Source organism: Anarhichas minor, unplaced genomic scaffold, assembly GCF_050575085.1.
Source record: "Anarhichas minor isolate MPS153535 unplaced genomic scaffold, ASM5057508v1 ptg000071l, whole genome shotgun sequence".
Lineage (NCBI taxonomy): Eukaryota > Metazoa > Chordata > Actinopteri > Perciformes > Anarhichadidae > Anarhichas > Anarhichas minor.
In genome coordinates this window covers 7,071,862-7,098,782 of record NW_027466517.1, presented here as the reverse complement: position 1 = coordinate 7,098,782, position 26,921 = coordinate 7,071,862, and the positions used below count along the sequence as shown (strand labels likewise).

The window sequence follows — 26,921 nt, the reverse complement described above, 5'->3', positions numbered from 1 at the left end:
ACTACCGTACACTGCATCGTACACTAAGTACACTCCACCATACACCACTAACCTATTGTGTGTCCCTACTAAAGCCAAATGACCCTTCCCTGAGTTCCCGTCCCTCGAGCGCAGACTGGCCAATCATAGTATAGCATTGGTCAGCACCAACCAGAGTCCCACAACTATCCGGCTTTGCTCCATAGTCCCTCATGCAATCTTTTCAGATTTTCTTCATTTTTATATCGAGCTAGTCATGATTTTTCCACAGGTGAACTACCAAGTACCCACGATAACGGTGCCGGAAATTCATGGTGTTGCACTCAGTTCCACACAGGATAATTACAAATCCAGACTACCTTCACACCTCAACACACCTGACCAATCATTGCGTAACGTAGGCATGCTTGTTGGTTTGTCTGTTTCAGAAAGTTACACTAATCGTTGGAAGCCATTGGAAAGGGGATTTCAGACTATGTCAGATGATCCAACACACTTTGTTCGAAGCATACTGAGGCCTTTGTGTTGATATAAGAGGTAGCTTACCTGCAGTGGACCACCATGGGTCCAGCGTCTGGAGGATTACAGGCCTTGACTCTGCGTAGAAAGGCCAGTGTTGGGGTGGGATACTCAGGCACTCCATGGTCAGGCCAGGCCATAAACTGGAACTGTCGAACCTCTCTCTTCTCACTTGAGCCATTCTGTTGGAGCACAGATACAGTCATCAACCCGAAAAAACTCTATTTCATAATCGTCTTTTTATAGAAGATATGAATGTTATACGGTTTCCAAAACATGAGGTTTTGGCTTTCAGAATCTGTAACCCAATTGTATGTTGTCCAAATTTATTACGAAGTATTTTGATAATAATTCATACAGATATAAACTTTGTAAATGTAACAACAAGTTGTGATCAAAAGATTTGGGATAACTTTCTCATCAGTCTACAATAGAGTGCCGCAGGACTGAGTCCGAAAACCCAGGTCATGAGTCAGCAATTTTGCACTTCCGGTTACCTCGTCTGGATGTCATTTGGTGTTTTTAATAGGTTTTGGTTAGAGATTAAGAGTTTAAGATGTTTTAAGTATTTCACCAAGGACTATTTGGGTTACTTCTGCAGCAATGATAAAGCACCAGAGAGTCACTGAGATCGTCTGGGAGAGAAGGTAGGCCTCATCTAGGCTCAGACTATAATTCTAAGTGTGGGGAATTTAGGTTTAGAAGTGTTTCTTAGTAGGATTTATAGCACCCCTAGAGGTGGATAGTAAAATGTTAGAAAGTACTTGGTGTGCCACTTATGCTTGTAAAACGTGTCAAAGTGTTTGGAACGTCACAAATACTATATAATAGTATGTTTACCGTAGAAGTGTTGAGCCATAAAAGACAACCATTGAATGTATTAAACTGTGAAGAATAGCCAAGGGACAGACAGGGATTTTGAGACAGGCATTTCAGGGACCATCATGAGCGGAGAAGGAAGTCCAACCGGGGCCTAACAGCGGGAGGGACGCGCAGAAGGAGCGACTGACCAGCGCCACTAGGTCACGCGAGGGCGGTCAGCTGACTGAAGCCAGGAGGGGTCAACTGGATTTAAGCCAATTGTAATCGAGACAGACATTTTATGACTTTTACGGACTATGAAAGGAAGTTAACATTACCTATACCTACTATAGATTCTTTAAATAGTGTAATTCACTTTGCAATTGTTTTAGCTTCTGTAAGATTAAATACTTTTGATCATAATTTGAACCGGCTGAGTTTTTGGCACGGCTGGAAGACGTGCGGCTCTCCCACAGTTTCGAGAGGTTCCTGAATCTAACATAAGGGTTAGGGTTACAGCCACCAGATGGTAAAAGAAAGCCTGATAACAATCAATCTTGCATATTCATATATGAATCTTTGGCACCTGTTTCAGCTGTGGGCTTTTGCATTCTCCATTTATTTGTCTTATAGCATTGAGCTCTTCGGTCATATATGAATATTGATCAATATTCATTGTGTTATTATTTCAATGTTTTTGGGAGATTTATGTTATTTGCAACATAGCTTTCCCGAAATAAATAGAGCTTTGAAGTAAAAGTCCTGGTAAGGAGCCAACATATCAACAGTAAACATGGCCAGAATACTGAGACCGGCTGAGTATGTCGTCATAAATTGTATGATAAATGTTGAACTTTAGTGTTTTTTTAAACAACATGTACAGTCCCACTGGTAGTAAAGAGTAGGAAAAGACATTCATCTATATTAAAATCTAAATTATATTCATTATATCTTTTTTTCTCCATTTTCTTTGGAATGATAATATACTGTAGTTTAGTTAGGATTCAAATTCCTTAGCTTCTTATCTTTTCAAAGGAGATCAGATACATCTATCACACTTCTGTCCATCCTGGGAGAGGATCCTCCTCTGCTGCTCTCTCTGAGGTCTCTTCCTCTTTTCTCCCCGTTAAAGGGTTTTTTGGGGAGTTTTTCCTGTTCCCTTGTGATGGTCCTGGACAGAGGATGTCACATGTGTACAGATTGTAAAGCCCTCTGAGGCAGATTTGTGATTTGTGATTTTGGGCATACAAAATAAATTGAATTGAATTTAAATGAAATGAATTGAATATAATAAATTGAATTAAATGTTTCATGTTGGAGGAGCAATTCCTGATTCATTTTGGGCATTATTTGGTGTTATTTTAGGCATTTTTTCCAAGGGGACTGGTCTTTAGAGGTAACACACCCTATGTCGTTTATAAAAAATGTGATTCAACAAACTAAAAATACCATGATTTGATAATGTAGCCATCAACTGTCATTAACATAAATGCATCACAGTAACTAATTGATAAACCACAAAACAGACTTGGTACATCACAAATGCATCTGAGCAGCACTCAAAAGCATGAATACAACTTTGGAAAGGGTCCTTGATGAATGAGTATGCTGGTACAGCACTGTCAATGGGAAACCACTAATCATCAAATGTAGAGAAAAGGCATTGTAACTTCTATTCACAGCTCTCAGGGAGCCAGAGTTTCTACATTTTCTTTATTCGAGCACCAAGACAAAACCTTCTTCTTCAAGTTTTCTTCTTAGACTCTTGATGGCTTTGTGTCATTGACATGACAGAATATCTATGAAAACATCTGCATGTAGCGTGAAAGAGAGAGATAGAGACTTAAAGATGTTATGACAGCGAGGAAGAAGGGTCTTTTTGTTCTCTCACAGGCTGAATCACTGATGAATGTATTTGGCCATTTCAGCTCGGGAATCCACTGATACATTATCATTACTAGATATTGGATAGCAAATTTCACCGCCTGTTCCATAATATCCAACAGCCTCTTCTGCTCCAGTCGCACAGCGAGGGGGACATGTTATAGAATGATGGGATCTGAGACTCAACTTAAAATTGGCTGTTGTATGATATTTCCTTGTTGATGAAACAGATTTTGTGTGCATGCTTCAAATGTGCTGCTGCAGCTTTTACCTGAATCTGACTGCATTCAATTCAGACTTGTGTTGCGTTGAAAGTTTTCCGAGGGTTAGGGTTAGTATACAGTATGGGATCTCACCTTATAGAGGGCGAATGTGCGTACGCTGTACGTAGCCAGCTCCACAGTGTCCAGCATGGTCACCTGGATCATCCCATATGTCTCTGTGCCTCGACTGGGCCAATACTGGTCACATTTCACCTGCACACAGACACAAACCAAAGTGTTTTTATTCTCAAACAATAGTGGTATGTGTACGTTATAGGGACAGAAAGAGGAGAATAGAACTGAGTGGTGAGAAGGATTGGTATATTTGGTTACAGTTCTGGCTTGGTGATGTTGGTCAGATCTCCTCACCATCAATCTGTCCATAAATCCATTCCACACATTGGTACAGGGCGGAATATGTTGACAACTACTTGTCAGATTGACATGAATAACTGTGGACATTCATGATCCCCAAAAAGGAATAACTTTTTAGCATTTCGATATTACTTCAGGTGAATTCATACACTATGAAATTGAACACTAAAATTAGTATATTTTGTATTCTTTTTCCAAATGGCTGCTGTCCTAGCTATGCAATACAATAATTTCAACACAAACTGCCAACATCTGATACAAGTAAATGGGTGTAGAAAGCAGGTAGACAATGGGACAATGACCGACTGGCTGTGTAGCCAGTGAAGAGCCGTTCCTGTCAGTGCCCTTCGGCGTCTGGTACCCTTTAGCGTCACACCGTACTTTCAACTAAGTCCAATGAAAACCTACATGCGTCATTATCAGATGCTCAGAGCACCTGAGGTAGTACAAAATGCATGATAGTTCGCTGAGGCTGGGTGGGGGTGTTGGTGCATGGGTCAAACAAACACAAGATTTCCACCCACGCTGTTTTTGTCCCTTGAAAAACGAAAAGTCAAATTGACATTTTGGCCGTGTTCAGACTTCCACCTCAAATAAAGAAACGTTATTGGCATATCTAGATTGTATCGAGATTAATTTGAGCAAGTCTGGACAAAAAACCCACATGAAATGCTATTTTTGCAAATCGATCCAAACCGCATGTGGAGGTGGTTTGAAATGCGATTCTAATTCTGATTTCTACAGATGCCCTGGAAGCTCAAATCGCATTTCAAAGTGTGGAAGTGTTGAGCAGAATCCATGCTGCTACTAGCATAGCGCTATGGAGGACAACAGAGGACAACAACGGTCCGTGGAAAGATGGCGTGTTTTCACTTTCTGCGGCTTCCCCTTTGCAATGTAAAGCAGCTACCTAAACCTAACTAAGTGTTTTTTGCCTGTGAAGGCGGTTCCACTGGTCCAGTCTAGCAGATGGCAGCAACGTGAGAAAAAGGTTAATAGCACTTGGTATGTAAGCTTAACTGTAGGTTGTTTTTTGTGCACTGTTGCCTACTGGCAGTTGTAACTACTGTCACATAAGCAGTAGGTCTTTAAACATAAAACCGACGATGACTCAAGTGACATCACTTAAGGACATTTACCAGACATCACACAGCTCCCTGGAGATAATGAATGCTTCATATAGCTTATATTTGCAGGTATAGCAGGTGTGTGAACGTTGAAATGTAGTGTACAGCACTATGAGTGGTAGTAATACTAAAAAGGCACTATATAAATGCAAGTCCATTCACCAACCTTTTACCATTTCTCCACAACAAATAGAAACAGATTTCAAAGTGTAAATTCTGTGGAGTTCCACTTTAAGTAAGTAGTCAGGCTGAGCTGATGGATAGAGAGTGTTTGCTGCGGGTAGTGTACAGTGGGGTTTAAGAGCCTGTTCTTTGAAAACAGCTGCCCGCTGCTGCTGCACAGACAAAATGAGTTTAAATTAGCACTAATATAGCACCCACTGGTTTCCTAATGAGCTCTTTTGGACTCCCTTCCCTTGAACAGGGCGAGTAAAAGCAATACACTACAAGCAAAAGTTACACATGCACTTTCGGTGCGGGAAGTGATGTAGAGTTCAAACGTTCAGATTAAAGAGTCATAGAACAAATTGGTACAACCAGTGTGTGCCCTGTTGGTGTTGCTGTTGTTATTCCACTGTTGGCTGTGCGATGGATGGATGACAGGGGGTGCAGCAACATACAGTCAGGGCCATAAGTGTGAAAATGTGGGGGGTGGTGTAAAAAAATGGCCATAATTCCATAACGGTTCATATAATATGTTAGTTTTATCCATTGAATTAAAGCTGAAAGTCTACACTTCAACCACATATTGACTGATTAGTTTCAAATCCATTGGAGTCGTGTAAAGAGGCAAAATTAGAAAAATTGTGTCACAGTCCAAATACTTATGGCCCTGACTGTAGCGTCCAGATCTTTAGCAGAATGTAAACCTTAAGTTGACGCGTGTTTCTGGTCCTTAGCACATAGCTCACACCGACACCGCTTGTAGATGAAAGCAATACGTGTCTTTATTGATCCAATTTCCTTCGTACAAGTTAGTGAAATGACTTCCTTTATTCCTAAAAGTACCCTGATTACCTCGACACACTTTAAGGATCCCCAGGTTAATCCACATAGCACGTTTCATATAACAAGTTTCATAACAAGGTCGGAAAACTGTGCGGCTCCATACTGCTTCAGATATTACTCACAACTGTCAGTAACTGTCGCAAAGTGACCTTAAAGTGACAGTTGTCTGTCACTTACATGTATTCCTTACTATAACAAATTATAATGACATCCTTGTAACATTCAAAGTAGAAACAGATGTCATTAAAGTTAAACATGTAAATACAAGTGAATATTTAACAGCACATTGAATTTGGCTCTTACACTGACTGTGGACAAAAGTGATGACTTGAGGGCAGGCTGCAGGAAACTGGCCTGACAGACAGGGGAGGTTGCGCATCACAGACCTGGGTGCGGGTGTCGGTGTGGGGGGTGGAGGTTGTTTGGCAAGGCCTGTGGCTAAGCACAACGTCCTTTGGGCAAAGTGGTGTGAAATGCCAGTTCACCACCTGGACAGATCACACATGGCTCATTAAGTGTTACAGGCAAAAAGATGACTAGAGATTTGAGAGACGGCCCTCATTAGAGCAACAAAAGCGTCAGTCATTTGTTCGAACGACGGCGGCCTACGGTTGCATGTTCTTGACCTCTTGTAGTCCCGTGAATAACGGCTGTCCTTTGTGTGATCATTTCTAATGTGATGCTGTAGCGCTGCAAAACCTGGCATACAAAGTGTGTGACTTTCACCCCAGTGACGTAAGGTTCACATCCTCTCTACTACTAACAATCCAAGTTGTCCACATGAAAATCCTCTCTGACTTCAGTGTTTAAGGCAGCACCTACTGCTGGGAAACATGGTTTATCTGTAAAACAGCACCTAGCCTGAAGAGAAGCGCTGTTTGAGGAACTAATGTCTTTGTGGAAGGGAAGCTGCAAGAATGTGATGATGAGGTGGACATAATGACGTAACTTTACTTTATTATACGTTATACATTACACGTTAGTTTAGGACTTTACACTGGCACTCCTGTAAACCATGTGGGTATGTGTTGATCTGTGGGGGTAGAGATGGCTCTAGGCATAGTCAGTATAGGCCAGCCTGTTCTATTCCCAGGGTGTCAAATACCGACGCTTTGTCACGCCCCTCGGCATCTGATACCAACGCACAAGACACCCTTAAGCATCTGTAAGTGACATACCTGGCTTTCAAGTAACTACAATGTAAACCCATCCACCTCATTGTGAGACACTTAGAGGAAATGCTCCAGGAGTCTTATGATGTAGTATAAAACCCCCCAAAAAGACACATAGGATAGGAGAGGTGGATGGGTCAAACAAACACGGGTCTATCACCCAGGAGACCCATGTTTGTGTCCTATGTGAAACCAACAATGTGTGGTCACAACGTTATGTTTCAGTTCACTTTAGAAATGTATTTTGAAACTAAAATGCAATATTTTCTGAAAAAGTACTAAATGGTTTTGTTGCCTAACCCTAAGCAGGAGTTTAATCATGTGTTTACTGCGACCGTGTGTTAGAAAGTGATGCAAATGGTGCTGATCAGTATGAGACGAGTTCGAAGGAGAACGTGTTGTAGCTCCAAATGCGCAGGGCACCATCATAGACTGTAGATGTAGTCTCTGTGACGTCACCCATAGGTTTCTGAAGAGCCCATGTGAAGCTCAAAGTGGGCAGTGATGAAGCAACCTGTCTCCCTAAAGATGGGCAGAGAAGGAGATTGTAGGTGGAGCTGAGGCGGCCACGCACTTAATTATGCTCAACTTTAAGCCTCAATTTAATTTAAACTGTTGAGTGATATAATATAATAGTTTTTTGTACCAGGCTGTAAATATGTTTATATCTGCTGTAAAGTTGGGCATTTTTAACATGGAGGTCTATGAGGATTGACTTGATTTTGGAGCCATTTCATGAACTGCAGGTTTTGGCACTTGCGCTTGGCTTCATTACTCAGTATCGCAGGTTTCCGCATGGCCGCCATCCATTCACAGGGGTGCCCCAATTAAGGAGATTTTTTTTTTCCAAATTTCTAACTTATGCTATTTCTGAACTCATATAATTTTAGTGAGTAAGTGTGTGACATTGATACGATTGACATTAGTAGCCTCAAATATACTGTATCATGTCACACAGACAAAAGTCCTCTTGGGCCACAGGGAAGAAAAAAAAGAGACAGGTAATGTGATTAACGAATAGTTTATGTATTGCATTGAGGGCTGCACGGTGGTGTAGTGGCTAGCACTGTCACCTCACAGCAAGAGGTGCCCGTTCGATCCCCGATCCGGGCGGTCCTTCTGTGTGGAGTTTGCACGTTCTCCCCGTGGCAGTGTGGGTTCCCTCCGGGATCTCCGGCTTCCTCCCACAGTCCAAAGACATGCAGCTTAGGTTATTTGGAGACTTGAAATTGCCCGTGAATGTGAATGTTTGTCTGTCTCTACATGTGCCCTGCGATAAACTGGCGACCTGTCCAGGGTGTACCCTGCCTTCGCCCAATGTCAGCTGGGATCGGCTCCAGCGCCCCACGACCCTGAATAGGATAAGCGGTTTGGATAATGGAATGTATTGCATTGTAGATACCATTCAAGCAGAGTGCCACGAGCATAATTTGGACAATAGTAAGGTTTGCTAATTTAATAAATAGCTAGAGTTAACTTAAATTTATTGGGGAATGACTATTCAGTTGTTTTGGGAATAACCTCTTCTTTTAAGTGTGAACTTGAAGCTATGCCGTTTCTGTGTGAGTGTATGGAGACAATGATTGGTGGCGGAATTGGCTGCGATGCCCCCGGGGCCAGCTAAAGTCTTGTCTTAGGGTACCGGATTGATCAGGGCGGACTCAATGCCACACAGACCACTATTACCTCAACAGATGCTGAGACTTCAAGCTGTCTTAACATGAAAGCCAGTCCGCCTGACCAAGACACAACCACACCACTGGCCATGTGTACGTTAAAAGAGTTGATTGATTGCTGTAAACATTCCTCATCTCCATACTGTGAGGGAACACCTTCATAGTGTGACAACACAGTAAGAAATAGGGACCATAATTCCACAGTCATTATGTCATTCAAAAGTCCAGCCAAAGCTAATACGAGGCTTCAGCAAGCTGAGTTACTTTGCTGTCGGAAATGCCTGTCCGCCTGTAGAAACCTTGACAGACCGGACGATTTACTGCTCCTACTGACACCAGTTATCACTGCAGTTTTCGGACAAGATTGATTTTTCAATTTCCTATTTTTCACATTTCAGCCTGCTTCTGGCAAGCTCACTTTAATTTTAAGTGCAGGTTTTCCAGGTGGGTAGGACAACATAAGATTAGCTGCTTTTAGGTGGTAGTTGTAATGTTAAGTTTTAGTGGTGATTTAATTTATTTTTTTCACTGCTGGTTTTAATAACTGTAAAATGTGGTTTGTTGCCATGAGGGTCTGGGGCCCACAAGCAGTTGCCCCCCTTTGCACACCTAGGAATCCAAGCCTGCTGTTGTCTCAAGCTCAACCTGGACAAAACCGAGCTACTGTTCCTCCCGGGGAAGGGTTGCCCGCACCGAGACCTGTCCATCACCATTGACGATACTGTGGTGACGCCAACTCGGACTGCGAGGAACCTGGGTGTGACCCTGGATGACCAATTGTCGTTCTCAGCAAACATTGCATCGGTTACACGCTCCTGCAGATTCCTGCTCTACAACATCAGGAGGATTCGCCCCTTCCTCACTGACGACAAGGCGCAGGTGCTCATCCAGGCTCTTGTCATCTCCCGCCTGGACTACTGCAACTCACTACTTGCCGGAGCCCCGGCGTCGGCCATCAGACCTCTGGAGCTTGACCAGAAAGCTGCAGCTCGCCTGGTGTTCAATCGCCCCAAGTTCTCCCACACAACTTCCCTTCTCCGTTCTCTCCACTGGCTCCCTGTAAGATCTCACATCCAGTGTTAGACTCTGGTGCTAGCCTACAGGGCAGTGAAAGGAACAGCTCCTTCCTATCTCCAGGCCATGGTCAAGCCCTACACCCCCACCCGACCACTTCGCTCTGCTGCCTCGGGGCGATTGGTTGCCCCGTCGCTCAGAGGTCCTGCGGCCGATCGACCCGGTCACGGCTGTTTTCTGTCCTGGCCCCACAGTGGTGGAATGAACTCCCCACTGACGTCAGGACAGCAGAGTCGCTGCCCATCTTTCATCAGGCTGAAAACTCACCTCTTCAAGAAGTACTACCCTGAGCCTTCCACTCACCACTTATTGTATTCATACTAGTTTGTTGCACTTGTATTCGTTTGCAATTGTATTCGTTTGTTTCTGCATTGTACTTTTGCTCTGGTTTATGCTCTTAGATGCTTTTCTAAAAAAGGAGATGCACTTATGACTTCTGGTGACTAGTAGTTCTCTTGAAAACCGATGTTGAATACACTTATTGTAAGTCGCTTTGGATAAAAGCGTCGGCTAAATGACTGTAATGTAATGTTGTCAAGTCTAGCCAGTCAACACTGCTAACTGTCTTGCCGTTGTAGAAATCTGACATTTTTTTGCCCCCTGATGGCCATTACAAAGAATGCTAGTTTAAGGCACTTCCACATTGGCTTCAATATTCCGACCCGGAGGTTCGTTTCGTCAGCTATTTCGCAAGGACACGAAAATGAATATCATTGAGCCACTTTCTGGAATGATTAATAACAAAACATTGTCGCAATGTTGTTGTTTGTTTTTCCGTCCATCATATTTGTGTCGTGGGGTGTACTTGCACACTATTCTGAATTGTTGAAAATGTAGACTTGCTTCAAAATTGTACGTTCGTAATCTCATGGTTTTCAACATACAGTTGCTGCATTGCTTCTGGGACATGCAAACTGTAATGCATGAGTCCCTCACACCGGCGGGAACAGGTTAGAACACCTAATATTTCCTGCACCTCCGGTTGAACCGCAGATGGGTGTTATTGGCTCCGGCAGAGGGCTGACGGTCTCTGTCACAAATAATAACGGCACACGGCCGGGGCACTCAGTTCTGCCCCTTGATTGTGGAGTTACTAACAATGTGAAAGAGGGCTGAAATCATTACTCATGAAAACTGTCCCTGAGCTCTCATCTGCCATGTGGCTGTCTGTGAATGCCTCTTCCCTCATGTCCACCAGCAGCATGACGCTGTTGCAGAGCCAAACTCTTCTGTACCACGGGAAAAACATTTTTATGAGTTATAGCAAGAGTAGCTGAAGGTAATGATGTACTTTCTTGGTTGTGTACATAGTGTTTCAAAGCATAGAGTAAAGGTTACCCGTGACTTCTCCTCTAGGCGGGTCATCATAATGATGGTGCAGGTCCTCTGCTCCCACACCATCCTCCAGAAGTCGCTCAGCGTCTCCGGCAGAGGCCCCTGTGTGGCGATGTAGGCATTCTGCTTCCTATAGCCATCGATGTAGTTGGCGTTGACGTAGTCGCTGCCTGGAGCTCCTGCCGTGAGGAACAAGTCGGAGCGAGCAAATTCAGAGGGGAGCCAATAATGAAACAACTGCGTTTCTCACAAAAATGTGATGAAGTACACTTACAAGGGGAAATCAAAAACAAAGGGTTAACTCTTAAATAAGCCTGTTTGAAATAAAGGCTTGCAAAGTCGCCTCTCTTGAGATGTCTGAATAAGTGTCTCTCACCGTCCACAGGTGTGAGGATGACCCTGGAGTGGTCGTAGGCAATAACATTTGCATAGCGGTTCTTTGGCTTGTTGACCTCCAGGTTGGAGTGCTCCCAGGTGAACTGCTGTCCTGGATCAACAGACTTCACACACAGAGGAGGGAGGGATGGAGAGAGAGGTGGAAGGGAGGGAGAGAGAGCAGGTAACCATTCATTACAATACTGCCAATATTCTTTGCTGCTTTTTAAAGCCAGTCAGAGCTTGGAGAGAATAGTCCGGACCAATAAATGTGACACAGAAGCTAATTCGTCATCCCTCCACCGGCCTGCGGCTCTATAATGTGAAAAGCCCTGGATGATCTTTAAGCCCCCTGGATACACACTGGACTGTTTGGACACTCCTAAATCCCTTCCAGCCTTCGTCCCTAGCAGCTCAGTGCCTGATTATAACAAAGCACAGATCCAGTGATGAAGGCAAAGCAATGCAGAAAGGTTTTGGAGGACCATGGCATACATTAGGTTGAGTGATGCAGGACCACTAGCATTATATCAAGAGGGAACAGATAAGGACTTGTGGCAGATTTGTATTTCTCAACACAGCCAAAAGTGACAGCAGATAAAAACAGTGATAACTCAGTTGAGATTGGGTCGCTGCATGAAAACACGGACTAGCAACCTCGTGGAAAGCACAGCTGTGGAGAGGCAGAGAGTGTTGAGCATGTTTCGATCCACATGTGGGCATGTCTGTGGGCGTCTGACTGTTCTTCTGGCACCACCAGTCAGGTCAAAATTCCACTTTGACCAATACTTGTGATTTTATGATGCTTGAATACTTGAAAATGGTATTCTCATCCACATTTTTTGCAACAACATGGCCGTAGACTCTTAGTTGAAATATATGGTAAGCTGTATATTTTATGGAGAGGACAGTGTAGTCATTGCGTTTCTCTGGCGAGTTACATACATCGGTCATTTGATAAATATTCTACAGATATTGTTTCGTTGCTTCAATTCTTCATACTACTTTCATTTGAATCTCTTCAACAACGGACAGAGATGTGATTGTGGGTTTCCACACAGAGAAACACGAGGTTAGAACAGATGCTGATTTGTATGGAGTAATACGAAATGACTTAAAGGCACAGTGTGTAGGATCTTGTGAGGCTACAGATTGCAACCAACTGAGTACCTCTCTGTCCCTCCTCGTTTTCCAAGACTGCGGTAACGTGAGCCGCAGAGTGCAAAACCGTTGGCCTCGCTCAGAGGCCCTCATTACCATAATAACACTACTGATGGAGAAGTCAGATGGTGGCTGGTGGTATCATGGTTTTACACTCAGTGGATCACTTTCCCGCAGTGTATGTGGCCTTCAGGTAACGTATAAACGGGAAAGGTTCTCGCAAGTGTCTGGTTTGTCCATTCTGGGCTACTGTAGAAACGTCGCGGTGCAACATGGTGGACTCCGTAAAGAGGATCCTCTCGCTATGTAGGTATGAAGGGCTCATTGTAAGCTCAGAAAAACACAAAGATTCTTAGTTTCAGGTGATTACACACTGATGAAAACATAGTTATGAGGATTATATTCTATTTCTGCTAATAGATCCCGCAAAATGCTACACACTGACCCTTTAATATTTGCCCATAGACTGAAAAAGGTATAACACGTCTAGAACACATATTCCATACTAATATCGTTATAATATCACCAGTCACCATGTTGTTGTTTTTGCAACCGATGAACGGAAGTGACTGTATTTGAAATGTGGAGGAGTGACCAGGAGACGTCGTATACGGCTCTGGTAGGTGGTAGTGACCTGTCAATCACAGTAAGCCACGCCCTAAAGCATCCCCTGCTTTATGGTCTGTTTGACTCTAAATGGACCATAATGTACTAAATGAACATCATGCTGTATTGAAGAAGACTTGAAACTAGAGATTGAGACCATAAACTCATGTTTACAATGTTTACTGAGGTAATAAATCAAGAGAGAAGTAGAGTCATTTTCTCAGACTTCTATACAACCAGAACTAACATCACCTTGTTCTCTTATTTGGTTAACTGGCCTGTATTCACTGTTCTTGTCTTAGTCGTGCACCTGTTAGTGTTTTGTTTTTTGTGTTGCAATAAAAAAAACAGATGGTGAAAGATGCTTGTCTAAATAGTATTTTCTACTTATTTATTTGTACTCTTAAATCCCTGCTGTATTCGAGATAGAAAACCCACGCCTGTGTTGCAGTGATGGTAGAGTGCAGACAGGTTTTCGCTATGTTGCCCGATGATTGGTCTCTATCGATTGCAGGCTGTGAATGCCGCCGCAGGTTTAGCTGAATAATGACATGCTGAAGATTGTTATTCATGATTGACCTTTCACGCTTCTACTTATCTTGCATCATCTGGAAAACAAACACACACCCACATGCACGGGCGAAATGAAGCCGTGACGAGGACTCTAATATCCTGTTGCTTTTTCTCTTGACTGGCTGGACGCCCCCCCCCCCCCCCAGTCTGCAACTGATAATAATGACAATGGAGAAAGAGGTTGAATGCACATCTTATTTAACAGCCTGTTAGGTAAGGCTTCCAGCGCGCTGCACTGACAAACCACTCACATTACTGCTAATGTGCTCCGCCGACATGTAGATCGCTTACCGAGTGTGTCAGCGCAATCACACTCACAGAGCTGCAGCTCCACCGACAACAAACAAAGCTGGTGAACGCGGAGGAAGAGCCAGGCGTGAAGCATGTGGATTTGTGTCTGGCAGAGACGGGTTCACTCTCACCACCTGCTGTCTTGTTCACTGAGTTAAGGATATTAATCAATCACTTTAATACACTTTACAGGAGTCACTATTGGCTTAAATCAGATTGTTTTTTCTGATCCTTTCTGTAACTTCAAATGTTTGCATCTAAATGTACACTGATATACATTTCTACATGTTGTCTCCTGTACCATAAACAAAGAAATACGAATGTACTGACAATATATGTGTTCATGATTATTGCTTGCTGTACAGTAAAAACCCAACAAGTCCTCCACATTAAACAACAAAATGCACAATTTTCCACCCCTCTAAAATAAGAAAGAGAACCTATGATATCTGAGGGCAGAGTACCAAAGCAGAGACAAGTGACCAAACCTGGTGTCTTTTTTTATTACATTCATTATTTACAATTTTTTGTAATTCATTATTAGTTTAATTTATGATCATTTTTGAGGCAAGAAATCAACTGTGTAGATTTCAAATATTGGCAGTTTTACTATATTTTTCCTAATTGATGGCAATTTGAAAATGTTTTCTATGTTGAGACGCTCCACAAACCGGCACGACAGTAAGCTAGCACCTGCTGGGGTTGCTAGCTAACTAGCCAGCCAGTCTCACAAAAGACCGCTCTCGTAGTTTGTAAATAGCTAGCTAGCTAATCACTGCCTCTCTGCACAGCTCTCTTGAGACGGTTACTGCTGATAACGCCATTCCTAACACACGGCGTCGTCGCAGAAACTTATCACCCACCCACCGGTTCCCCCTCAGGTAAACACTGTTAGCTCTGTCAACACTGTCGCTGTTGTTTGCACTGTTTTTGCTGTTAGCACTGTGCGCTTTCAGCCACCGGCTCAGCTGTCGCCATGTTGAGAGCCTTTTGGAAGCAATACTTCAATCAAAATATGCTCTGAATTTCGAATTTAGCACTGTTAAACAACACAACACATACCAAAGCTCCAGCCAACTCACAGAAGAGTCTTGCAAATGCAGATACAAAACAGATACTTCAAAAGAGCTGTGAGAAGAAGCCCTGAGGCTCAGTAAATGGCCAAAACTAAGTTTTACTAGCGCAAACCAGCTTTTACTCATTTGATACGGCTAAGACATACTAGATGTAATCATTATTATGTGATGAAGAGAAGAAATGTTTCAGAGTCCATGTGCAGTATATGAAGTGGTCTCCAGTAGTCCCCAAACAGACTGGCTCATTCATCAGATGTAACAAGCTGTGAGATCCTCTGGCAGATCTCATTTTAAACACAGCCATTATCAGCTTTTCATTTCAAGCCCTGCTGCTCTTTCTATAGACTAATGGCTGGTAGTTCCAATGCAACAGGACGCAGGAGGACATACAATATATGTGTGTGTGTGTGTGTGTGTGTGTATTACTCATGTTGTGGGGACATAAATCTGTTTACACAGCCACAGTGTGGGGACTCTGCTTCCTTTTGGGGCCAAAATGCAAGTCCCTATGACATAACTTATTACATTTTAGGGTGAAGACTTGATTTAAGGGTTGGGTAAGGATTAGGCAAGTCGTGGTTAAAGTTGGGGTGAATCCTGAGGAAATGAATGTAAGTCAATGGGATCTGTGAGTGTGTGTGCTTGAGAGACAGGGTTGAGCCTTCTCACCGATACCGTTTTTGATGGGACTGCCATGGGCCATGTGTTATATTTTTGGATTTCAAAATAACAGTTTTTATTAATGATCAAGTAATAATTTCTATTATTAGAATAGTAAATACAAGTACGCATGCTTATCATTGAGGATTTGGCTCAATATCATCCAATCCAAACATTTCATCTGTTGCATCTGAATTTGACACATTTTGCTCGGCTCACCAAAATATTCTAAGCTGTCTCCGCAAAGTTCCATCCATGTCACCACATCGGATAAGAAAAAAGTTGGAAAGGTACAAAAGTTGATTCAGCTGCTGTTTCATAATTTATATACCCCCTTCCTTCTGGGGTGCATAAACAGTGCACCCATCTGTCCTGGTTTATCCGTTTGAAAATTCACCACTTTAAATGCAAATTACCTTCCTTTGTAGGACATCAACAAGCCATAATCCCTCACTGGCTTTTACAGTAGGTAAAGGCAGTGGGATATTATTCTTGGAAAGGAGGCACAGATTTATGCACACTTAGCAGCATCCTTTTTTTTCCTTTTCTTTTTTTTAACAATGCTGAACTTTAACTCTGCAACGGTAAGCCAGCTCGATACATGAGTAGAAACACATCATGGGAAAAATTGGCCTGGAAAATGTACTGTGTTCGGTATTTTAGTGAGAAAATAGAGATTTTCTTGATGGCCATGAGAAAATATATATTCATCTCTGGCCTGACTGAAAAAAAAAGCAATTTCCAACATCACTAAGTTACACGAAAAAGAAACCTGTAGGTCAACAGAATGAAAATGGACTGCATACTATATTGTTTTTACCACAGTTTCAAAACACTCAGATGAACCTGTGTCACCTTGCCAGAAGGAGTTGCTCGCCTATATGTAACTTGCTCATATTTATGGCTCAGTGGACCCTTTGCCAGCCACTGAGTTGCCATTTCAGAGGCATTCTACCCTGACTAGAATAAATACATGTTTTATTTCGTTTTTTTTATTGTCTTTCTTTTTCTTTACAAAAAAGTTTACACTATGATCAGCTTTAATAAATCAAGAGCATGTAAATATTGGCTTTTAAGAAAAGAGAAAACTGGGTGTTTGACATTTGCTTATTGCACCATAAAATAATTGGTATTTTCATAAAGTTGTGGTCTTGCAAGAGACGTAAAAAAGGCCAAAATCGAAGCAGCAGAGGCTGATATTTTGTCCCCAACATTGATCACATTCCAAAAATGCTGGGCCTTACATTTCCCATGATGCGTCTCGAGTGAGTATTTTTATTAGATACTCAGATACTCCCTGCCTGGCAAAAGCCTGGTGTAATGCATGCTCTCTGTAGCTGTTTACTTTGTAGCCTCCAAGCTCAAGCAGACATAACAGCCAAATTAAGACAAAATCTTCTGTCTTTTCAAACTACTTCAAAGTATTAGACAGCTGGTTTGAAAATTACATTTTACATTTCTGCTGTAACTGACAAAGTTGAAAGCAGTCTTTTTCAAAGCAACACATTTTGACAAAATATAATTTATAATTGAGTTTGTCAAATTTTGAGTTTTCACTCCTGTAAATTTTACTCTTAGCAAAAATAAATACAATCTACATTGAATCTACCTGAAATTTAAAGTTTGTCTAAGTTTATTTGCTAAAGAGTCTAATTCGATCCCTAATGATTATCATATATTTTCTGCTTATATAGTTTCTATATACAGAGAGAGTATGGTGGAGTGACTGCATAATGGACAATATCTGTTGATTGCATGTTTTAGCTTTGATCAGATAAAAGACTTCTGAGGTACATGTAAAAAGATGCACTATAGTTTCCATTACGTAACTTTACCTAAATTAGAAACATTTAGGATTTGTTCACTCAATGCAAAGCATGCTGGGGAGTATATGCTTTCAGTGTTTCTAAAGTAAATTAAACTTTTAACTTTAAACTTATCATTTGTAATTAAAAGACCTCACTTTATGAACTTAAATTAATTTAATTACACACGACACTACTACAAACCGGTTAACAGAACCTTCTGACTTTGTAATGAATCACAGCTAAAGCTTGGAAAATGGGAAAGTAAAAAAATTAAGTCTAAATACAATATGACTGAATCTGTTGTTGACTCAACTCAACTTGTTAAGTTTGTCTTCTTTAAAACAATCAAGTTGTCACTAGTTGACACTGACAGAACTAGTAATTGTAAGTTTAACAAACCAAAGTTGGTAGTTTGTTAATAAGCTAGAATTACCGCCTTGTGGTTGTATACCTCTGCCAATCAGTCGAATTGCACTTCATATCCATGTCTTTCCAAAAAGTAATTTTATACTATTAGACTTTTGTTTGAAATAGTCATAATTAGCATATGAATTCTTGAGTTATGGCCAAAAACATGTTTAGTGAGGTCACAGCGACCTTCGACCACCATACTTATCAGTTCATCCTTGAATATACAAGTGGACATTTGTGCCAACTTTGAAGAAATTCCATCAAGGCGTTCCTGAGATATCTGAGAGTGGACCGGACAGACGAACAGGCCAAAAACACAAGGCCTCCTGCCACGACTATCGCTGACGCGGAGGATTAAAACAGAAAACATTAGAAAGTCTCCAACGTTATTGACACAATTAGCTGGAACTGAAGTTGAGTCTACTGGAAACAAAAAAACTTTGAAGCTGGTTTTCTTATTAATTTGAGTTTTCTCAACTTCTATATTTTTACATAAAAACAACAGGTGCTTCTGTAGGCTGTGCCTCTCGTGCATGAATGTTAGTTAGTCCTGATCAGGCGGTAACCTCCGGTTCTGCCGAGTGAATCAGATGCGCAAGTGTCTTAAAACGTATAAAGTAAAATATAAAATTGTTTTTACTGACCAGCAGGGGGCGACTCCTCCGGTTGCAAAAATAAGTCTGATTGTATAGACGAAAATGACTCTACTTCTCTCTTGATTTATTACCTCAGTAAACATTGTAAACATGAGTTTATGGTCTCAAACTCTAGTTTCAAGTCTCCTTCAATATAGCACGATGTTCATTTAGTACATTATGGTCCATTTAGAGTCAAACAGACCATAAAGCAGGGGATGCTTTACGGTGGGGCTACACAGTGATTGACAGGTCTCTACCAGAGCCGTATACGGCATCTCTACGTTTGCAAAAAGCCAAGATGGCAACGCTTGTAATCTAAAATGGCAATGGGCAAAATCGCTGAACTCTAGCCTTCAAAACATCAGTCCACAAACCAATGGGTGACATCATCAACTTCATCAACTACATCAACTTCTTATATACAGTCTATGGGTAGACTGTCTTATATACAGTCTTATATACAGTCTACCCATACTCCTGATGGGTAGGTGGCACCGTGCATGTTAGCCCATGAGTCTGAATGGGTAAATGACATGTAGTGTAAAAGCGCTTTGAGTGGCCAGAAGACTGCAAAGGCGCTATAGAAGTACGAGTCCATTTACCAATTACCATGTATTTTAATTCTCAAACATATAAACACCACAGGAATTAGTCATTTCCTATCTTTTCATTAAACGTTCTTCATAAAACTAGCTCAAAAATTGTTACCAAGAAACAAAAGACTTTGACTATGGTTGAAAAGAGTGTGTTGCTTCACCTGAAAGCCATGTACTGTATAAGAGCAGGACGTTACCTCGTACTCCTGAGAGAAGCGCAGACCATCATTGGCCTTGAGCCTCTCTATGTAGTCTGCCAGGTCACAAATAGCGATGGGAGGATGTTCCCTCATCCCTGCAGTGAGAAGTGAAGTGATAAGTATAGTCCATCTTACACACACACACACACACACACACACACACACACACACACACACACACACACACACACACACACACACACACACACACACACACACACACACACACACACACACACACACACACACACACACACACGAACTGGACAATGTAACTAGAGTGCGGATGTATGTTGAAGGCTCGGAGCTAACTGGTCACGGTAATGTGTGGTGACAGTGAGGGTACTGCGTGGTGAGCAGAAGGATGATGTATGACTGTGCAGCTCTTCAACAGCATACCATAACCACACTGGTGATGTGAGCGTCAACGAGCATGCTGATTGGTTAAAGAAATCCCATAATGCAATAAGTGAGTAGGAAGTAGGAAGGGTGGCTGGAGTGTAAGAGTACCCACAGCATCTTACGCTGATATTTGTTTCAATGTCTTTCTACTGTATTTCATTTCAAATCTCAGTTTTAATTACAACCATTTGGTGTGAATGGCTGACATGGGCAGACCATAAGAGAAGGTGATAGAGTTAAACAAAAGGGCTCTGGTTCAAATGGCAGGAATGGGAGGAAGCATTAGTAAAAAACAAGAGGGATGAAAACTAACTTGGAGTGTTCGGGCAACTGAGGGCACTGGAACCTGCAGGGGGAAAGACCAGGCAAAACAAACAGAACAGGGGTCAGTTAGGAGAAGGCAGAGAAATGAAAAGAACACAGGGAGCACTGAGAAGGGAGCTGTGTGTCTGTACTACCCTCTGCACTGTTCAGCAGCTTTATGTATCTGTAAAATATTTCTTAACATGCGTTGCATCCTAGAACAGATAAAGTGACTTCAGTTTTTAGCCATGTCAGCACGGGACTCTAGGGGTGGCCATGTTGGTAATTTGTGAATGGTCAATTGGTCAGTCCACCACCTATAGGCTTCGTCACATTACTTTTCTGTTCAGCGAAATGTACCCACACTCTGTCCCAAAAAAGGACATCATGCTAGGTATTTGCATATACCCCCATAAATTGCTCAATAAGTATTTCAAACTGTTACTGAAGTTGCAGAAAAGACGTAGGAATACCTTCCTGAAATACAACTCTAGTAAGTTTTGATATTTTTCAACCCTATTTTCTCATGTTTTTGTATCTGAGTGACTAATGGGGACAACTATTTTTGAGATTGGTCCAGTATTGAAGGTGAACACCATCGTCACCATCAATACATGTCCACTAAAAGGGCTTGTTTTTGCTACAAACAGGCAAAGACTGTTATTTAAAGTGTTTGACAACATTATGGAAAGAACCGTACAGAGAAATAAACATTTTTCTATTTTTCTATTTTCTTATTATAAGAAATAAACATTTTTCTATTTTCTTAGTTGTTTGTTCAGGGAAGTCTCTTTCTGAAATCTAACATTGTCGAAATCAGCTAAATAGTTTAGTAAGGGAAGCACGTTCAGATGTCATCTGATAGTGTATGTCAAGAGCCAATTCCGGATTGTCAATCTGGTCTGGTCCAAATTGATAATGCTCAGGAAAATACTTTCTAAGGTACTTCCAGATTGGAGGATCTTTTACCATCAACTCCAATCAGTCTAATAGGGCAGTATGGGCCATTCTCTGGTTCTTTGGTGGTTTGCATTTCTTCAGGATAAGGGATATGTTGGCCAAGTTGAGAGATTGGGCCAACTGACCAGTATTAAGAATGCCAGAACATATCTGTCAGTGGCCCAATGATTTTTGCTGGGGGATCAAATGAAATTCTGGGCCGAACCCATCAGGATTTTCCCTGTTATTGGCCTCCAAAACTTCTATCTCTGTTATCTGCCTGCCTATCTCTTACTTCTTTTCCTCAATTCTTAGGATGACTTTCTCTGTGGGAGTGCACGATAGCCCCTCTTAGATAGCACTTAGCTTTTCCTCATAAAACTGAAGTGATCTCTGCCGTTTTAGTCACCATCAAAAACAATACCAGCTCTTCAGTAATAACTTGATAAACTGGGGATTATTCATTAAATGAGAGTTGAAGCGCCAATGTCTACAAGAACGATCATAATAGTAGTGCTAATAAGACAATAATGTCATGGAAGAAAATCATCCCCCTAGAGAAGGACCGACGAGGTTGTGACAAATCCCTTAGGATTGGCTCGTCAACGTTGGGTTCAAACACAGTTAAAAAAGAAGAAAGTAATGGAATATTAGCCAGTAGCCTTGGAAGGAATAATTGTGCAAACACTGTAGTTGTGTTAACACATCCTATTACAATATTATCCCCAATGAGGCAGCCTGATATTAATACAAAATGCCCTTCCTTGTCTTTCCCTGTACTTAAAAGCAAGTATGTGGTATATAAGGATTGCCGGTACCTGGCAAAGATCACTTCAAACCAATTTCTGACACGTTACCATGTAGTTTGTACCTTTGACGTTGAGGCTATCATATTTGATGCATCTCATAATAAACAGAAAGAAAAACATACGAGCAGCCTTATGCCTCGTGCCATGATTAGATGGAATTATCCGAGCCGTCATGGTTGCCTTTAGTCCTGATAATTCCTAAAGAACAGTAGTGTAAAGGACTCATAGCCATACCACATTATAAAAATAGTCCATTACAAGAAATAAAAATACTAACCCTAAATACTTTCCAAATGACAAAGTAAGATTCTAGACTAGACCAAGGGGTTCTTTACTAAACAGCAGGGCTGAATTAACATGTCAGCCTTTAATACACAAAGCAAGAGGTTAACTTGCTTGCATACCTCACTAACAGCATACACTTTGTGTCAACCTTTATGGTTTCAAGAGTTTTGGGTAAACAACACCTTGCATTTAGACTTAAACATGCATTATGTTTCTAGTAATTTACACGGAATTATATATATTGTTTGAAAAGTATTTATTCAAATTGTCATGGGAGTTCACGATTAGGACCCAATAGCAAGACCACAGGAGACAGAAGTTGGTATAAACAGGTTTTATTTAGCCTGAATAAGGACAGGAAGGTGTGGAGCCCGTGGTCCGACACCAGAGAGTAGGCAGATCGACGGTGTGAGTCCCGTGGCTCGACACCAGAGAGTAGGCAGATCGACGGTGTGAGTCCCATGGCTCGACACCGGAGGGCTGGTAGCTTGACGGCGTGATGTCCCGTGGCTCGACACCGGAGAGCTGGCAGCTTGACGGCGTGTGTAGTCCGTTAACACCACGGAGGGCAGAGTAGCGGTGTGTAGTCCGTTAACACAAAGGAGGGCATGGGGGATTCCCGGACCGACGGACACCGGAGGCAGGTGCTCGAGGCAGAAGATGCAACGGGGTTGATGCGGGTGAAAGACGGTACGACCTGACAACCCCAGACTGCAGGACCAGAGTTTATATACGTAGTGCCAGGGGAAGCGTTAGTGGGACCTGAGTCTGGTGTGTCAGCCTGCAAGAGGTAATCGGCTGGAGTGGCTGCAGCTGTGTGGCCATGGGAGGTGTCTGGTCTGACAGGGATCCTGACACAAATATTAAATCCATTGTATAAAATGTATTTTATCTTACTTTTAGCTAAACATTTTCACATATATATATATATATATATTATATTTGATTTATTATCAAAATGATTTTCAATTGAGCATGTACGCTATTAAATTCACAACAGAAATTCATTATTAATTAAAATAGTGAAGTAACTTCTTAGTAGTTACTTCGTTCCAACCATAACTTTCAAGCACAGTGAAACATCTTTAACAGGTCACAGTTGTGCGTTCGTAGCACAAGTAAAGCTGAAATCATCCGTCAGTTTTTGTGTGTTTGAGTAAACTGGAAGTTTTAGAGGCTTCTAGGCCACCCAGTGAGCGTTCACTGAAGGGAGAACAAAGGTTGGCAGCAAAATGACTTGATGAATGTCTGTTGGTGTAAACATCTGCCAAATTCCCACCCACTGCCTCCACAGATAAATGCCAAACATCTGATTTGAGAAAAAAAACAACAACATAGATGGAGCACAATGACAAAGTGAGTTTAAAACCTCCCACTGAAAGACAGGTGGGAGAAAGAGATAAGACAAGTAGTTAGAAGGGTGGAGATGAAAAAGTAACGATGAGTAAAAGAAGTCTGACAGAAGAGTGTTTGAGAATGCAAAGTGGAGGTAAAATTAGAGAAAACCGGTTAAAGACAAAGAAACAGGTTGCAGTGTTTGTGATACTAAACGTAATTAAAGCTGCGAGCAGCGATGAACGGGCCCTCGCAATCTGCAGCGCGTTGGGGGTGCCGGCGGGACTCCGGCCTGCGCGTCCGAGAACGTCCGCGACCGTCGGACGGCGCGTCCGCGAGCGAGACGTTTTTAATCCCGCGTGGACCGCCTGATGCCGGAAATGATGCTGTGCAAATAGTCCGATGCTTCCTGTATCCGCTGCCTGGCGCTACAGAACACGTGCAAACATGCATCATGTAGCTCTGTGTCAAATGTAAACCACATGGTGTAAAAGTCATGTAAATCGGAGGTGTTTATCACAAAATCCAGATTTCCTTTGGCCAGCAGGTGGCACTGTGAGTATTAGGGAAAATTAGCTTGTAGACATCCTCAGGCCATGAGTGTTATCAAGCATGTGAAGTTTGGGACCGTTTGGAACAAGTCCAGCTGAGTTACATCAGACATTTCCTTTAGCCAGTAGGCATTGCGGGTTTACTGTAGCGCCCCCTAGTGGTCGAATGCAAAACAATTCTCAGGGTATGTTACTGGATGCGATGTGCACATATGCTGAATATTTTGGGAATTTAGAACAAATGGTTGAGAAGTTATGTGTATTGATATTTTGCCACGCAGCTAAGAAGTGTATTGGTCCATATCTTGTAAACACAAAGAGATATCAAAAAGATTTTGATAACTTTTGATGATCTAGATCCACTTATGATCCACAGCAAATTTCGTAGAAATCGGAGCCAGCGTGTAGGAGTTTGCAAAAATGTGTTTTTTTCACTAAATTCAAAATGGCTGACTTCCGGTTGGGTTTAGAGCTTAGAGCTCAAGGGTTTTTTTGTCAGTCTACATGTGATACATCTGTTTTCCAAATGTTATACATCTAAATTTTATATATAGATAGTGAAACGTACTGCGAGGGCTGCATCGTCTAAATATTGTATAAATTCATACAAAATTGAAAATGACAGACTTCCGGTAGGGTTTGGAGCATGGTCCCAAGAGACTTATTTTTAAGTCTCCATAGGATACATGTGCCTACCAAGTTTCATACATGTAGCCAAAACGTAGCGCTGGGGCTGCTCTTTTGAAATCTTGTAGGGGGCGCTATAGAGGCAATTTAAAACGGCCAATAAAGAAAATCATATAAACTATTTCTTCCAATGACCTGTGACACATGTACAAAGTTCCATGAGTTTTTGAGCATCCCAACCCACTAAACCATCAGCTTCCTTTTTCATGGCAAACTATGCGTCGCCACGGCAACAGCGTGGAACGAAAACTCACAATATTCATGGCGATTTATCATCAATGTCTTAAAGCTATCCTTACCAAATTTGAGATTCATCAGGTCACCTGGCTAGGAGGAATAAATAAAAGTATAAAATATGACATTTCCTTTAGCCAGTAGGCGGCGCTATGAGTTATTGAAATATTTTCAATTGAAGTATGTTTAGGCTTGAAGTAGCATCATGCATAAGAAGTTTTGTGCGAATTGGATAATGTACCTTGGAGTTATAACAACTTCTTTTTTCATAAACAATGAGGCAAAATGGCTGCCACGCCACATCAAGGTTCTTTGATGAAAACTCTCGATTTTGATAAATTTTAATCACAAAGGTCTTAAGAGCATCCTGACCAAAGTAGAAGTTGATCGCTTAAAATCTCTAGGAGGAGTTCGTTAAAGTGCGAAGGCTGAAATCTGCAAAAAGTTGAGAAGTTATATGTATTGATATTAAGCCACGCCCCTAAGAAGTTTATTGGTACATATCTTGTAAACGAAAAGAGATATCAAAAAGCTTTTGATAAATTTTGATGACGTAGATCCAGTAATGATCCACAGCACATTTGGTAGTAATGGGACTAAGCATGTAGGAGAAGTTCGCAGAAATGTGTTTTACACTAAATTCAATATGGCAGAAAATCTAAGTAGGCGGAGCTTAGGGGTCTGATTGGCTTTTTTGTAGCTCTAGCTCAAGTGGACATGTGTGTCAAATTTCAAGTCAATCGGACATACTGGCCGAGGGGCGTCGCTGGTCCGACTTGTAGGGGGCGCTAGAGAGCCATTTCTTAACACAGAAAGATGCATTCTTTTTCAGATGGCTATATTCACCAGGCCTGACAAGTCCCCAAAATTTGGTGAGTTTTCATGCATTGCAAGTCCTCCAACCATGCGTACGTTTACCCAAACGGGCACAATATCAATAGGGCCTTCGCGGCCCGACGTCGGTAGCTCGGGCCCTAATTATAACAGGAGGGAAGGGGGGAGTCAGGTGAAGTTATATAAATGGATGGATCAACAAAACACGAGAGGCGGCTATTCTTTTCCAATTGACAGTCAACGTTCTGTTTTAGCATGAACATGATGGTGTTCATTACAGTAACCATGACGACAAAGGTTCCCTAACTTCAACAAACCAGTTTTTAATCTGAACCACAATCTTCCCCTAAACCTAACCAAGTAGTTTTTGTGCCTTAACCTTTACCATAGTGTTGTCATGTCATAGCAAAATTATAATTTTTTGACAATAATTTGTAACAGTTTTGAAAAGCACAGTGATATGAAGCTCTAGCGTAAGTTCAGTCATGTATTTGGTATGGATGCAGTTATGCTCAAAGAACTTAGCACAACACTAACAGATCCCATCAGCAAAATCATCAACCTCTCAATCTCTCAGAGCACGTTTCCCAGTGTTTGGAAGTCGGCTGCTGTTGTTCCAGTATTCAAAGATGGAGATCCCCTTTCGACCTGTAACTACAGACCCATCAGTATCCTGCCAACAATATCAAAAGTTGCAGAGAAGTTGGTAGCTGAGCAAATGATCTGCAATTTGAATACCAGTTATTTTGCCCTTCACCCAATGCAATTCGGCTTCAGAGCCAATTATTCTACTGAGACAGCCACCTGTTTCTTCACAGAAAAAAAATCTAATTTCTATTGGACAAAGGGGGAGTTGTTGGAGTTGTGTTTCTTGATCTCAAGAAGGCATTTGACACTGTTAATCATCGTATTCTTTTGTCCAAGTTGCACAGCT

The 26,921-nt window shown here is 41.8% G+C and overlaps 1 protein-coding gene across 3 annotated transcripts in view; it reads right to left on the bottom strand.

Moving 5' to 3' along the window:
* Positions 1-26,921, bottom strand: part of ptprfa (protein tyrosine phosphatase receptor type Fa) — a 227,574-nt gene that overhangs the window by 17,036 nt on the left and 183,617 nt on the right. For all 3 annotated transcript variants that reach the window (XM_076079290.1, XM_076079291.1, XM_076079293.1), the window contains 5 exons: positions 19,606-19,703; positions 11,590-11,713; positions 11,217-11,392; positions 3,540-3,659; positions 526-680 (listed from right to left, as the gene is read on the bottom strand). In XM_076079290.1, coding sequence (XP_075935405.1) covers positions 526-680; positions 3,540-3,659; positions 11,217-11,392; positions 11,590-11,713; positions 19,606-19,703 — 673 coding nt within the window. The remainder of the gene's footprint in view (positions 1-525; positions 681-3,539; positions 3,660-11,216; positions 11,393-11,589; positions 11,714-19,605; positions 19,704-26,921) is intronic.